General features: G+C 52.8%; 1 protein-coding gene across 4 annotated transcripts; it reads right to left on the reverse strand.

Annotated features, from left to right (window-relative positions):
- Nucleotides 1–200: 200 nt before the first annotated feature.
- SLC38A5 (solute carrier family 38 member 5) lies at nt 201–13,804 on the reverse strand. 4 transcript variants are annotated; one of them, XM_055122141.1, is made up of 16 exons: nt 13,650–13,804; nt 8,018–8,179; nt 7,862–7,937; nt 7,392–7,510; nt 7,211–7,284; nt 6,285–6,377; nt 6,082–6,160; nt 4,114–4,196; nt 3,814–3,872; nt 3,574–3,714; nt 3,268–3,347; nt 2,580–2,680; nt 2,260–2,375; nt 1,203–1,347; nt 1,011–1,114; nt 201–605 (listed from the first exon to the last, which is right to left on the reverse strand). In XM_055122141.1, the coding sequence occupies exons 2-16, from the start codon at nt 8,068–8,070 to the stop codon at nt 504–506; spliced, it is 1,425 nt and encodes a 474-aa protein (XP_054978116.1). In that variant the 5' UTR covers nt 8,071–8,179; nt 13,650–13,804; the 3' UTR covers nt 201–503. The 4 variants fall into 4 exon arrangements, with proteins under 4 accessions (XP_054978116.1, XP_004612938.1, XP_054978115.1 ...); XM_004612881.2 differs by lacking the exon at nt 13,650–13,804 and adding an exon at nt 9,425–9,455 and having other exon boundaries at nt 7,392–7,507; XM_055122140.1 differs by lacking the exon at nt 13,650–13,804 and adding an exon at nt 9,425–9,455.
- Nucleotides 13,805–15,108: the final 1,304 nt, after the last annotated feature.

Here is a 15,108-nt window from a genome sequence, read left to right on the forward strand (position 1 = left end):
GGCATTTTCCTTGCATGCGGCCAACCTGGGTTCAGTCCCTGGCATCCCATATGGTCCCCCAAACACTGCCAGGAGTAATTCCAGGGTGCAGAGCCAGGAGTAACCCCTGAGCATCGCTGGGTGTGACCCAAAAAGGGAAAAAAGAAAAAAAATGAAAGCAATGAGAAGGTTGAGGTCTGAGTTTTAATTCAACATCTTTATTCTTCCCCAATAGCTCGAGGATAATCTTGACAGCTTCCACTGGGAGGAGACTGGTAGGAGCAGGCTGGACAGGACGAGCTCCCTCCCGGACCAGGCCAGGTCCTTCTCCTTCCCTTCCCCCTCTACTCAGCCTCCCCCATAGGGTTGGGTTGCTGTTGAAGTCATCCTAGGAGAAGGGAAGTGGACTGCTCTGAATGTCCACCGCCCTTACACCAGGCAGGTGGGGACCAGAAGGGCGCCCCCATTTTCCTCTACATGCTCAGAGGTGTGCACATGAGGGGCCCAGGTGGAGCAGGGCGTGGTCAGTGTCCAGACACACGATTCTTGCCTGTGGCCCAGTTGGTGAACATGAAACCTAGACTGATGGCCATGAAGAGCACCCCCAGGCCACCAAAACACATAGCCTGTGGAAATAATGGGAGACAAGATGGGACAAATTGGGCTCCCCAAGAGACTCCATGCCTCCCCAGCCTGATCTCGTGCTCCCTTTTCCTCCCTTCAATCCAGCCTTTCCCCGGGACTACTCCTTGAGATTTGCTCCTGACCCTCTACTCCCAGTGCTCCTTACATCTGGTACCTCGTCCCACTAACCAGTTTCTCCCTGAGTGCTCCCTTCATCTTCTCACTGCTGCTGCTCTTTAATTAGCTCAACCTCTTCCCAAGACGATCTCCCTCATCTCTTCAGACCACCTGCTCCTCACCTGAAGGCTCCTCTTCTCCCAGGCACTGCCTTCTACCCACCTTCTACCTGTAACCATCCTAGAATGCTCTGTCCTCCAAATGCTCCCTTTTTCTCCTGCAGTGCTCACCTGGATCTTGGGCCAGGAGTAGAGGGGTTCTATCTCAGAGGGCACAATGCGGAGGTAGAAGATACTGGGAAGGATGAAGATGAGGCTGGGGGCTGAGGTGGACCCTGGTGGACAAACATGAGGGATCAGAGTCATTGTCAGTTAGGGCCCAAGGCTCCTGGTAGTTGGGGTCTGGCCTTTGGGGGAACTGACCAATCACCCCAAAGATATCCTGGATGGTCGGCACGCAGATGACAAGGACATTGACCAAGACAAGGATGATAAGAGCGATGGCCACGTGGCGGGGCCAGCTGAATGCCTTGCTTGGGAAGAGCAGCTGCTGCAGGGCACGGCGAATCTGTGACCAAAGGAGGAAGAGTGCGACACGGTTTGGAGCCCAGGAGCCCCCCCACCTCTGTGGGATTAGATCTACCTTGAATTCCATCCTCCACATGACCATTTGGGCTGCCCCCACCAGGTGCTTACTTTCCCCTTCCTCTGTCACTCTGTTTTGCCTGAGCAGCCTCCACTGTTCGAATGTGCATCTGCCTCCCTACTGCCCCACAAAACCTGCGTCTTCCTGATTCATTGCCCACCTATGCCTCTGCCCAAGGTCTAAAAATCTCAGCCTCCTCCTTTTTTTTCAGCCTCCTCCTTTATTAGACTGCCTCACCCCAACCATCTGTCACTTCTTCTGTCACCCTAAGAGCCCTGACTGTCACCATGTAATGCACCCCCTCCATGTGTCTCAGAGGCTTGGCCTTTCATCTAATTGCCACTCAGAGCACCCAAACAACCCACATGTGCTCCGCCCTTTATTCACTCTGACTGCCCCCTAACAATGCTGCTCCCTCTTCTGTCTAGCTCACCACTCTGAGCCTTCTTCCTCCACATGACCACAGTGTATCTGACTTTAGGTCTTCTGTTTGATTGCTGATTCCCCCCCATCTCTGTCTATAGGGCAACTCTGCCTTTTCTGTCTCTCCATCCCTGCCACCTCCCTTTCGTCCATCTACTTTTGTGTTCTGGTTTGGGGGCCCCATCTGGCTATACTCAGAGCGTGGGAGTGGGGGTTCAGGGACCCTGTGTGGTATTGGGATGAAACCCGGGTCAATCACATGCAAGGCAAGGGCCTCCCCACTGTACTCTCTCTCTCTCTGGTCCTATTCATCTAGCTTTATGTCAACCCTCCATACAAATGGTTGTGCCTATGCCTTCAGTTCATCCATCTATATCCCTCCATTTCCATGGGCCCTTGATCCCCACGCACAGGAAACAGCACGACTGGCACCGTGAGAGTCACTGCGAGCAGCACGGCCAGGCGTACACAGAGGATGAGCAGGTCCTTCTTGCTGTACATGTGCAGCATCTCCGCTTCCACGCTGCCTGGCCATGGAATGAAGCATATGAAGCATACAGAGGGAACACTAAGACCAAAGTCCCAGAAACACACACACATACAGAGTAATGAAATCTCCAGTTTCCCTCTGGAAATTGACGGGTCCAAGAACATGGAGGGAAGAGGGAAAGGGCTCATGTCAGGCATCTAAACCCACTGCCCAGTCCTACCCCAGTCTCAGCCCCACTCACTGTAGAAGGTGAGATATCCAAAGGTCGCTGTGAGCCCATACATGATGAACATGGCCCCAATGGACACATTGGCCACAGCCTGCATTCTGTGTTTGGAGGGCCTGAGGTAGAGGGAACAGAGAAGTAGCAGGTCCACACCCCTAATCTGGATCCAGCCTCCACAGAACTGGTCCCCATACTCTTGAGTCTCCCACTCAGAAATGAAGTTGGGACATAATGGGGTGCCTATTTCTGCCTCCCCTGCATGACTCGCCAAGTCTACCATCTTTTTTTTGGGGGGGGCCACACTTGGCAATGCTGAGGGGTTACTCCAGGCTCTGCTCAGGAATCACTTCTGGTGGTGCTTAGGGGACCATATGGAATGCCGAGGATGGAACCCGGATGGGCCTCGTGCAGCACAAGTGTTCTACCAGTTACACTATCACTCTGGTCCCCAAGCCTACCTTCTTGTTCCATTCATCTGTCACTTCATACGACCTGGTCTGTCCATCTCATTTGTCTGATCATCTCTCCGCTTTCCTCAGCATGGCTCTTACTGTCTCTTCTTTCCACCTGACCCCGCATTCCATCCATCCCTTTCTGACTAATTATCCACATGTTCCCCCATTATAGTAATCCCATATTTTCTTTTATTCACTCCCCACCCTGCCTTTTGCCACTAACTGGCGTTTTACCAAGATCCACTCACCGGCAGAGCTCCGTGTAAATGGGCAGCACTTCAGGGTGGCAGACAAAGGCAAAAGCCATAATAGGCACTGTATAGAACATCTGGGAGGAAAGCCCGAGTAGACATTAGAGAGATTTGAGCCCATAGGGTTCCGGCATCCTCCCCACTCCCCTGGGCTCCACAGTTCTACGCTATACCCTATTATTCTTGCCCTTCCCATTGCCTCCATACCAGACATAAGCTCCACTCTAAATACCGGGCAGGCAGCAATGGGCAGGGAGCAGCAGGCCTGAGTGTCGTGCAAGTCCCAGATACCTGCACACCCACCTGTGAGTCCACTGTGAACATCCGGGCCTCACAACTTCTGTTGAACCCCTCGGGGGGAAGAGCAGGGGAGTGATCGCTCTGGAGTTCTGCCGTCTCATTGTGCCTTATGGCACAACCAAGCTCGAACTTCTTATAGATGACCTGCAGAAGGAAGGGTACAGAAGTGAGGTCACAGAGAAGGCTATGCCCCAATGTCATGAAGTCTTACCCCACTTTTTCATAGGTCTTTCTCAGACTCACTGAAATGAGGAAGAACACCATACACGTCAGAGAAAGACCACTGGTATACCCCAGGTAGCCTGTAAGGGATAATACACAGAAGCTTAGGAATCCAGAAGCACCCCACAGCACAAGTCACAAACGCCTAGTCTAGCAGAGTTGGGTTCTCTCTCACCCCAATTCTGCCACACATTTGCAGTCGTATTTCCATTCTGATTTTTATTATTATTTTGTTTTGGGGGACTTCAGTCAGTGGTGCTCAGGGCTTACATCTGGTTCGCTGGAGGGGATGCCAGGAATCCAACGAGCACTATCTCTTACCCAGGTGTCGCATAAGAGCCAGGGGCAGGATGATGAACACAGTGACAATGATGATGAGGAGGTTTCCTGTCAGGTACCAGTCCCTGTGGAAACAGGGAGACATCATGACTGTCAGGCAGCTGTTCATAGGAGATGACACGTCACAGATCTCTGCTCACAGTTAAGAGAGATGAGCCAACATGTTAGTTCTCAGAAATCCTTCAGGTGGGCAGTGGCAAATAACATGAGAGGATTGACTAAAAGAGCCCTTTGGATGATGAGACTGTTATCAGGGTGCTGCAGGAGAGTGACAACTGAAACTGCAGGCACCAATTGCATACAGCTGTGCCCTCTGACTGCAAGGAAGCATCCAACCAGAGGCTCAAAACCCCGAAATCAGCCACACACACAGTCCAATACAAGATGTCAGACACAAAGCAGGCATCATGCCCCCACCCCAAGAATTTCAGAGGTAGCACAACCGTCTGATGAACTTGTGGACAGACCTGAGGCAGAGCTCGACAAAAAAGTCAGCATCGCACTTGTGTGGTTGTAGAAACAACTCAGGTGTGCTGAACAGATAAAGTCATGGGGCCTATTTGACCACACAACTGAGAACTGAAACAGAAAGAAGGAGCTAGTTGGCCATACTGTTGGAACTAGGCTCACGAGATATAGCAGAGTTTGTGCAGATAAGTAGGAGTGCTCAGCCAAGACAATAATTAGTCAGACAACTACCCATTCATTCAAAAGAACTCTATTGAGGGCTGGAGAGATAGGACAGCAGTCAACCTCGCACACATCCAACCTGGGTTCAAATCCAGGAACTACATAGGGCTCCTCAGCACCACCAGGAGTGAACCCTGAACACTGATAGGTGTGCCCCCCACAAATAAATAGGAAAAAATTCTATTGAGTTCCTGCTATTTTAAGCATTTAGGTACTCTCTCATGCTCATAATTATACAGAAAGAAACGAACGAAGCATCACTGGCTATATTTACAGTGGTAGCTAATTATAATAATTAGGCACCTCTATAATAATTAGGCACCTCTAGTCACGGTTGACAATCGGCTAGTTAGATGGTCTCAGAATCAAACCAGTGCTCTAGTAGGATACAAAGTAAGCCACCACATACACAGAATTTGCCAGAACAATCATCAACAAATTAAACACACAAACACAAAATGGATACTATTAGCAAATATAGCTGAAACAAGTCACAGATACGTAGTTGGCACCACAGTACAATATACCCCCACATACACAGTGGAGTCAGTAACACATATATATAGCCCAATAGATTCAGCCACCTCGATAGGCCCAGACTCAAACAGAATCTACTAGACAGGGCAAGTCAGGGTCTGGAGTGATATTATGGCAGGTAGGGCACTTGTCTTGCAAGCAGCTGACACTTTTAATCCCCAGCATCCCATATGGTCCCCCAAACATGCCAGGAGTGATCCCTGAGTGCAGAGCCAGAAGTAATCCCTGAGTACTGCCAGGCATGTCGAGAAAAAAAGACAGGACAAGTCAGAGGAAGCAAGTGTCAAATACACATGGGTGGTGGGCCCCCACCCCCCAGAGTTGAAATCACATTACGAAGAACACAGCTGTAACAGTCAGCTCAAAGAGAACATGATGAGCAGAGAGTGGGTCAATACTGTAGGAACAGAATGAATTTCATAGGCAAAGTTTAGGTCTACCAGATTATATACAACCAATGCCAGTGTCCAAGTCACTAGACATTCAGTCAATCAACAGATGAACGAGCAAGAAACCAGCCACAAAAATCCAGAGTACACCAAACTCCTATAGTCAAAGCAACAGCCACCTATATTGTGGGCATCACAAGGCACAGGAATTACAATCTGGTCACACAGAAGTGCTCCCACAGTCTCAAAAACCAAATACCAGAAGTCTGTTGGGCACAGAATTACAAACAGGAGCAGGACATCACACACTCATTAGCATCTGTTGCTCACTTACTCCTCAGGGTCCTTGTCCAGGAAGGTGCCAATAACCAATGGGAGTTCAGACTTGATGATGAACAGATAACTGGACATGGCTGGCATAAGCAGAAGAGATCAGCAGGATTTCTCTCATCCCCCCATCTTCTCCAGTCCAGCCTGGGGAAATTCACCTTACCCCACTTCCACCAAGCTGAGCCCCCCTACTCCCAGAAACCTCACCACCAACATTGTGGAGACAGATGACCATGGCCACTACTAGCTTTCCAGCAGGCCCCAGTGCCCTCTGTCCCAGCTGCTCATAGGCGCGGATGCCTGTGGAGAGGGGGTGGGCAGGAAGGAAAAGTTAGAGATGCAGGAGGCCCTGCTTGAGGACCAGAAGGGAGGAGTCGGAACCCCAGAGTGCCTAGGAGCTAGAGTTGGAAGGAAATGGATCTGATTGATGGGGACTGGAGGTAAGGGTTAAGAGTTAATCTTGGGTGGAGTCTGGGACATGGATCTTAGGACAGGAAGCAGGTTGGTGGCTGCATAGAGGAGCAAGGGTCTTGGAGCAGGCTACGGAATGAAACCACCCTGGGAACCCAGCCTGACGGCTGGGGCAAGGACACTGTGACACAGGCCTCTGTGGTTGGAGGTGGGAGCTGGACACTAAGGGATGGGGGTGAGAGATGAGGTGGAATGGCCCAGGGGCATAGATGGTCTGAGCAATGGAGTGTGTAGCTAGATTGAAAAGCTAATATTGGGGATTAGGAGTTATCCCCCTGCCTAAGGGCAAGTAGGGGGGCCCATAGCCTGGGGTCTGGAGTCCAAAGTATTCATTTTTGTTGTTTTGGTTTGGGGGCTATTCCTGACTCAAGGGGACCATACAGTGCCAGGGGACCAATGTGGATGGCCTGTATGCAAAATCTTCTCTCAGCCATTTGAACAAACTCTGAGTCCTTGTTCTTGAGACTGGCGGGCAGTTGGAGGTCTTAGGGCCAGGATCTGGGGTCAGGGTGAAAGGCCCGGAGTCTGGGGTCTTAGGGTGAGGTCTTGGGTTTCAAGTGAAAGGGGTGGATCTCCGAAGACTGGGGTGAGCTCTGGATCCAAGTCTCTAGTCTGGGGTCCACAAGGGTGCTGGGCATCGGTATCCGGGCTCTGGGTCTCACCTACGACTCCGGCACAGATGAGCAGGAGGTGGATGGAGTATGAAGACAGGAGTGCGATGCATAGCAGCAGAGCCCTGTGGCATACGGCTCCACTCAGACTCACCCCCCTCCAGGTATCCCACCTGACCTATAAACCACCCTTGCATGTCCTGTCCGCCCTCCAGGCTACCCATGAACTCACAAGAAGAAGAGGATCCCTGTGTGAGCCATGGCATAAGCCAGCCCCAGGATCCCACTGCCCATGATGGCATTGCTGAGATTGAACACGGACATTCCAAACGATGTCTTCCCTTCGAACTGCTGGGAAGAGGTAGGGCCCAGGCACACAAAAGGTAAGGGGGGGCCAGTTAGGAGACTGGGACTGTGGCCCCAAGAATGGGAAGGGAAAGAGTGGCCAGGCCTGGGAGAAGCTCAGGGAAGGGTCACAGAGGCAGGGAAGAGACAAAAGGGACAAAGGAAGCTGGGAAAAAGAGAGCTGTGGAGAAGGGAACTAAAAGTGTTGGGACAAGAGAAGGACAGAGGAGCGTGGCAGCTCCCAGAGGCAAAAGGGGTGGGGGTCAGCTAGACAGGGGAGCAGCTAGGACAGGAAGTCAGCAGGGAGGTAGTGGAGAGAAGATGGTGCAGCCAGCCCAACCCTCTGGGGTCACTCACATCCATGAACTGGGCTGGCTTCCTCCCAGGAGCAGCTCCCTGGCCGGGCAGGAAACCCTCGAGTTCCTGCCTGTAGCTGCAAAGCGCAGGGAAATGGGGGGCAGATGAGAGGGTCTTCCTGAGCCCTAGATACCGCTTCTGGGGCCCCAGACTTACCCCACAGCCCCTGCTGGTAGGGCTCCGTTCATCTTTGGATCCTGGAGTTCCATCCTGAGAGCAGAGAAACAAAGAAATGGGGAAGGGGGCTCCAAAGTGGGGAAAGCTAAGATGAAGGAAGTCGGGGGGCCGGGGATCAGAGATGGAGAAAGAGAAAGAGATCTGAGATAAAGAACAGGAAGACAAAGAGAGGGGAGGAGGGTCAGGAAAGAGAGGGAGGAAGAGATGGGAGGAGAGAGTGGTTACTCAGTCCTGGATAAGAAAGAACATGCACGCACACACAGTCACACACACACTCACACACACACACACAGAGCGCAAACGGGGAGAGCCAGCTAGTGAGCAAGTACCCAATGCAGCTGAGAATTTGCAGTTGGGGTCTTCTCCTCTGAGACCCCAGACTTACTGTCTCCAGCTCTGGCTATCAATCCCTTTCCTTTCCAGTCTCCCACCCCTCCACACCCCTCCCCCGGCCTTCTTTCCACCCTTAGTGTGTGGCCAGACTGCTTACTCCTTACAGGGACACGTGTCTTATCTGCCCGCCTCCCCACCCCTGCCAATGCCCCCTACCCCCTCCCTGCCAGGCCCAGAGCCCAAAGCTCCAAGCTGATGCAACTTGCTCCAGGAGCTAAAGGCACTCTCGCCTTGGAGGGGACCCCAGCCACCGCCTCCCCACCCCCACTCTGTCAGCTGCTCTCTGCCACAACTGTGAAGAGTCTCCCTAGAGACCAAAGACAATTCCCCCAACTGAGCCCCCTTTCTGGAGCCCCCACTGCTAAACTCCCCTTCTAGAGACAAGTGGTCATTTCTAGGACCCCTCTCAAATCCTACCTAAGCCCTAGGATCCGCAGCGAGATCCCTTGTGGGCGCCAGGTCTCTCAGGAACCTGGCCCTTAGCCCCAATATCACCCATCACCCCCCCACTAATAACCGGGAGCTTCAGCGGGCAGTCCCCTCCCTCCAGGGGCCCTTAGGTGTTTTAGGGGTGTCCGCACCCCGCCCCTAACCCAAATATGGAACTCACAGTTTCCGAGGAAGTCCCAGCTCTGAGCTCATGTGTGGGAAAGGAGAGATCTCAAAAACCCCCTTCAGGGTCCTCAGCATTGCGGAAATTGCCTCGGCGAAACCTCCACCCCTAAGCCTTGAACTCTTGGCTCTCAGCCAGGAGGTTGAGCCCGCTCTCCACCTCAACCACGAGCCCCTTCTGGAGCCGGTCACCCCCTGCCGATCACACTTTCCACGGTGAGGTACCCAACGGACTCCCCCTTCCCATTCAAAGTTCTCGTTACCACTGAAAATGCCTCCTGGGAAGCCCTGGTCCCTCTCCGGGGACACCCCCACCCTCACTCATGCCTCCTTGGCTGTCTGTAGAGTGCCCCGTCCAAGCTAGCAGGCGCCCCTCCTCACCTCGCGGCTCTTCACTGGCTTCTGAAACCGCGAGGCTCAGCTCAGGGATCTGGGACCCCGAGGCCTGCAGCTCCCGCCTGCTTGCCTCGACCCTGCCCCTGCACCGCCCGCAGCCAATCAGCGCGCTGTGCGCTCAGCCCCTAATCAGCTCCGTCAGGGCCCCATCTGGCCCGCGGTTTTTTTTTTTTTTCTGAGAAGACGTTTTTCATTCCTTTTTTTTTTCTCCCTTCGGTTTTGCGCCACACCCGCGCTCAGGGCTTACACCCCGCTCTATGCTCAGGGATCACTTCTTGGCGGGGCTCTGAGGAGCTTCTATGGTACCAGGGGTCAAAGCTTAGTCAACGGCGTGCAAAGCAAGTGCAGTAACACCTGTACTATCAGAAGTTTTCATTCAAATTCCCTTTTGCACCTTCTGACTCTGGGTGGGAGAAGCAGGAAGAGGAGCAGAATTGGAGAGGAGGATGCCCCACCTCATCTGAACCCACGTGGAAGGTCACACAAATCTGAGGGTCTGGATGGTGGGGGAGAGGGGAAACAGAAAGATCAAGCAACTAGAACTAACTAAGCCCAGACAAAGAGACAAGCCAACAGAGGGAACTGGCTCGGGATTTAGATACAGGGGGACTGGACCGAAGGCAGAAAGAAAGACAGAGAAGGGAATAGCCACCAATAAGAGACCAGTGAGGCACACAGGAGAAATCATACAAGGACAGACAACTGTGAGGACAGAAAGACAGGGTGCGGGGGAGTGGTAGATTGGCAGAAGGGCAGTCACGGCAAGGGGGGGAGGAGGGCTGGCACAGACAGACTCAGAAACGTGAGCAACCATAGTCTAATGTAAGTACCTGGCGGAAGCAAAGAGAAAGCTGACTCAGTAAGAAGCAGGAGGCACAGCTGGTGAACAGGTGGGCCCAGCCTTTTGCTTCCCCAGACAGGTTGGAAACTGGAAACAGACACACCAGCCAGAGTCAACAGCCCAGAAAGTGGGTGAGGGAGGGAGACACTGACCACAGGAAAAGCTAGCTTTAGGCAGAAGGGCACATAGGGGGGCCAGAGAGATAGGACAGCAGGTCCTATTGCCTTGAATGCATGCAGTCATCCTGTATGGTCCCCCTGAGCACTTCCAGGAATAATTCCAAGTGCAGGTTCCTGAGCTTTGCCCACTGTGCTCCCACCCCTCAAAAAAGGGCAGATAAGATTGATCAGTAGAACCAGCAACAGAGGTGGCAGTTGGACTGGAGAGATGGCTGTAAGAGCTACAGCACTTGCCTTGTAGATGCTAATGTTTCAGTTTGATCCCTGGCACTTGCATGAGCCCCCCCACCGCCAGGACTGCCAGGGTGGCCCTAAGGCTCACCAGCACCACTGGGCCTGAGCCTTGAACCGTCCACCTGCTTCGCCAAGAATTTCTGGGACCATGGGGCTCCCTGAGCACTGTTTGGGAGATTCAGGAAAAGTGGAACAAGGATAGGAGAAAGAAAGCACTTGACTTGCATGCGGTTCGATCCCCTACACCCATATGATCCCCCCAAGCCCCACCAGAAGTAATCCCTGAGCACAGAGCCAGGAGTAAGCCTTGAACACCACTAAGGGTGGCTAACTGTACCACCCCCCAAAAAAAGTGGAACAGGTGCCGGGATGGAAACAGCCAGGGCACAAGAGGGTGACCTCTGACAGATTGTTTATCTGAGAAAGGACCCTAGATCTTGGGGGAGGCACCAGAGATGGCAAGGAGGGCATTTGTGGCCAGATGAGTGCAGACACACACCCTGCAAATGAAAAACACTCTGAAATCCTGGCCCCCAGCCATGTCCTTCCCAAGGATCCTCACTGTCTCCCTTCTGGGGTTGGGGGTGTCTGTCTGTTTATTCATTTCTATCCAGGCCTGTGACCCTTCCCAAGCAAGGCATATGTTCCCTGCAGGGAGACAGGCAGTGTGGACATGGGGTATAGGCCCAACTCGAGCGGGCTGCTTGAGGCCCAGGGGGACAGAAGGGCCTCTCCAGGCCTGCCCACCTCCCACAGGGAGCACAGAATTCCCGGAAAGGCCAGGGGCTGGCTGGGCCTTCAAAGCAAGCCTCGATGCCCCCACCCCAGCCGCAGCTGGAGGAGGGCTGGCGAGGGTGTGTTTACTTCCCCCCAGCAGGAGAGAGACTCCTGCAGAGGCAGGGAGAGCAGCCCCATCCAGGGGCTCGGAGATGGGGGGCAGACTAACCATCACCCACAGAGGTACAAACACACTCAGACACAGCCTCACAGCCACACACAGAGAATACAGGCTGATGGATGGGAACACGCAGAGACCGCACGTGGCGTTCCCAGGCCCGAGCAGTCACACATTCGCAGCTGCAGCGTTTCTCCAGCTCCCAGGTATCATAAGGGACCCGGCAGCCTGAACACAGATCCATCTCCCCATCCCCCACCCCTGGTTTGGTGGGCCACTGGCCAGCTCACAGATACTTTTGTTTTGCTCTTTGGGGCCATACCAGGGCATACTCCTGTTTCTGCCTCAGGAATCACTCCTGGAGGGTGTCAAGGGACCATAATGGGATGTCAGGGATCGAACCTGGGTGGATCACATGCAAGGCAAGTGCCCTACCCATTGTACTGTTTCCCTGGCCCCGGTGTACAGACACTTGTGGGGGTTGTTTGGGCTATACCCAGCAATGCTCAAGCCTTACTCCTGCCTCTGAACTGGCAGTGCTGGTTTACATGGGATTACATGGGGATGGGGATTATATGGGATGCTGAGGATCGAAGCCGGGTCAGCTGTATGCAAGGTAAGTGCCCTACCTGCTGTCCTGTCACTGATCTCACAGACACTCTGTACAGAGTCTCAAATCCCAGACAGCAGGCCTCCCGCACAGGCTCACAGGTGCACTAGAGAGAACCAACACATGCACTGATGCAGACCCACAGCTGAATACAGAGCACACAAATACAATATTTTTGTTTGCTTTAGGACTTACTCCTGCCTCTGTGCTCAGAGAAAGCTTTGGGGACCATATGGGGTGTCAGGGATTGCATCTGAGCCGACCACGTGCAAGGCAAGAGAAAGAGTACCCACTGTACTATCTCTCGGCCCATTTATGTCCTCATATGCAACCAATCCCACCCAGCAGGGTTTTCTAGATCTGGCTGACTGTCCAACCCAAGTGCTTCAGTGACAGAGTTAATAACAGGTGTTAAGGCACTTGCCTTACATGCAGCCAAGCCTGGTTCAATTCCTATCAATCACCCCAGAGGGACCCCAACCCTGCCAGGAGTGATCCCTGAGTGCAGAGCCAGGAGTAATTCCTGAACACTTCCGGGTGTGACCCAAAAACAAAGAATTAAAGAAAAGATATATGGAGTTCACAGGCATGTAAAATTATGACTGAGAACATGTGCAGGCAGAGGAGACCACTCAGGATACACATATGCGCATGCACGTACATGCACACACACACCCCCCATCACACACACACTTACTTTGACTTCTCACTCATCTGATCTGCCTCCTCCCTCCTCCAGGGCCAGGACACATCTGTGCCAGAGACTGGCCAGGGAAACATACACCTGTCAGCTAAGGCCTTGGCCCAGATAGCTGAGGGGGGTGGGGGATGGGCTATTTTCCAGATTTCAAAATGTGAGGTGTCCTGTACAAATAACGAGTTCACCTTGGTCAATCCATAGAGAGCTCCCCATCTCTGGCAGCAGCTTCTTGCTCTGATTACCACCCTCTGGGGGCCTGTGCCTGGATACCTTTTCTACACAATCAAGCAGAGCCACCAGGCACAGAGCAGGTGCTCACAAAATGCCACGGATCTGGAACCAAAGAGACAGTACAGTGGGTAGGGTGTTTTTATTTGCCTTGCACGGGGCCAACCCAGGTTCAATCCCTGACATCCCGTGGGGTTCCTTGAGCATCAGCTGGAGTAATTTCTAAGTACAGAGCCAGGAATAACCCCTGAGCATAGCCGGGTGTGGCCCCCAAACCAAAAAAGAAATGCTACTGATCAAATGTGATTCATCATCATTTTCTTGTTGTTGGGGTGGGGGCACAGCCAGCAGTGCTCAGGGAGTACTCCTTGCTCTGTACTCAGGTATTATTCCTGGCAAGGCATAGGAAGACTCTATGCAGTGCTGAAGATTGAAGCCTGGTGCTGTGTGCGAGGCAACTACCTTCCACATCTTTCCAGTCCTGTCATCATTATTTTTATGAGTTTCAATCAGCAGTACTTACCTCCCAATGATGGTAAACTTGGTTGGCCGATGGTTCCATGCTTGGGCGCTACCAGGGTCACCCCTGCCATGTGGGGGGTGGTCACACGGTGCTGAAGATCAAAATAAGAAACTCACACATGTAAGGTATATGTTCTACCCTTAAGCTTCCTCCCAGGTCCTTATTAGGATTTTTATCTCTGCCAAGACAACGTTTCCAGGGTGGGGGAAGGAACCCTTCTTCGGCTCTGCACCCCGTAGATCATAGATCGGAGATCGGAGATCAGCTAAGTCTCCGAGGTCCCAGCAAACAGCAGGTGCTCCCCACACGCTGTCAAGAGAGAAAACAAAGGGAAAGGGAACCAGGCCAGGGAGGGCAGCCGGCTTGAGAAGAAACAGATGTCTTGAAGCCTTGAGGCTTTGTTCGTTCATCAAAGTAGGGGTCACTTTTTTGTTGGTTCAGTAAAGCAGACCCTTGTGTGACATTTGGGATTCTGACCGACTGTCTCTTCGAAGTTGCTTTGGGTTTTTGTCAGTGCTTTGAAGACAACTCCTGCTTTTCCTGAAAACATACCACAGCTAGCAGCCTTTAGGGCTGGGAGGAAGGAAGACCCAGAGCAAAGAGGGTAATGTACTAGCTTTCCCAACAGTGTTCTTCCTTTTTGTTGTTGTTGTTGTTGTTTGATTTTTGAGACACGCTCGTTGGTGCTCAAGGCTTACTCCTGGCTTTTTGCTCAGGAATCACTCCTGGCAGGGCGGGAAAAACCAGATGTGGTGCTGGAGATTGAACCTGGGTCAGCTGTGCGTGCAAGGCTCTTGTTTTACCTGCCGTGCTCTATCGCTCCGGTTATGTTCTTCCTTAGCTGGCTGTGGGGCTCCAGGAATAAGTTGGAAACCGAACTGGAGTTCAGCTTCATCCCGGGAAGAAAAATCGAGGGAGGTGGGGGTCATGGAGCTTGTGCTGACAGGAAAAACCCTTCCCACAATTCCAGACACATACTCACTGCTCAATGGGGCTCTGTGAGAGGAATGAATGAGTTCTTCCCGCTAGTGACCGCAACTCGCCATGGGGGCTGCATTTATAGGATTCTAATCTCCTTTCAGGCAGGCTTCCCACTGGGTAACTCCCTCTCAAAGCAGCCCCTGGGCCGCCAGGCTTTCAGAGCTGGTGGCCAGTTCCCCGTGCTCCAGACCACCCCCACGCTTCCCTCTCGGGCCCCCTGCCCTGGACCAGAGAGCTGGCCTGGCATTTCTCCCCTCATTAGCCTCTTCAAGAGGCTGAAGGGAGCGCATCTTTATAGTCAGTGGGGTGCCAGGTGGGAGCTGCAGGCTGACACCCTACTTCGGGAAAAGCCTGAGGAGTTCAGAGCCTGGCTCCAAGCACTGCTCCCCCCAGCCCTGAGCCCTGCGGGAGGAAGCAAGTTTTCTTTGGGAAAACTTAAACATCCTCCGGGTGAGCTGCAAGAAAACAGGACATTATG

This window comes from Sorex araneus, chromosome X (genome assembly GCF_027595985.1).
Source record: "Sorex araneus isolate mSorAra2 chromosome X, mSorAra2.pri, whole genome shotgun sequence".
NCBI lineage: Eukaryota > Metazoa > Chordata > Mammalia > Eulipotyphla > Soricidae > Sorex > Sorex araneus.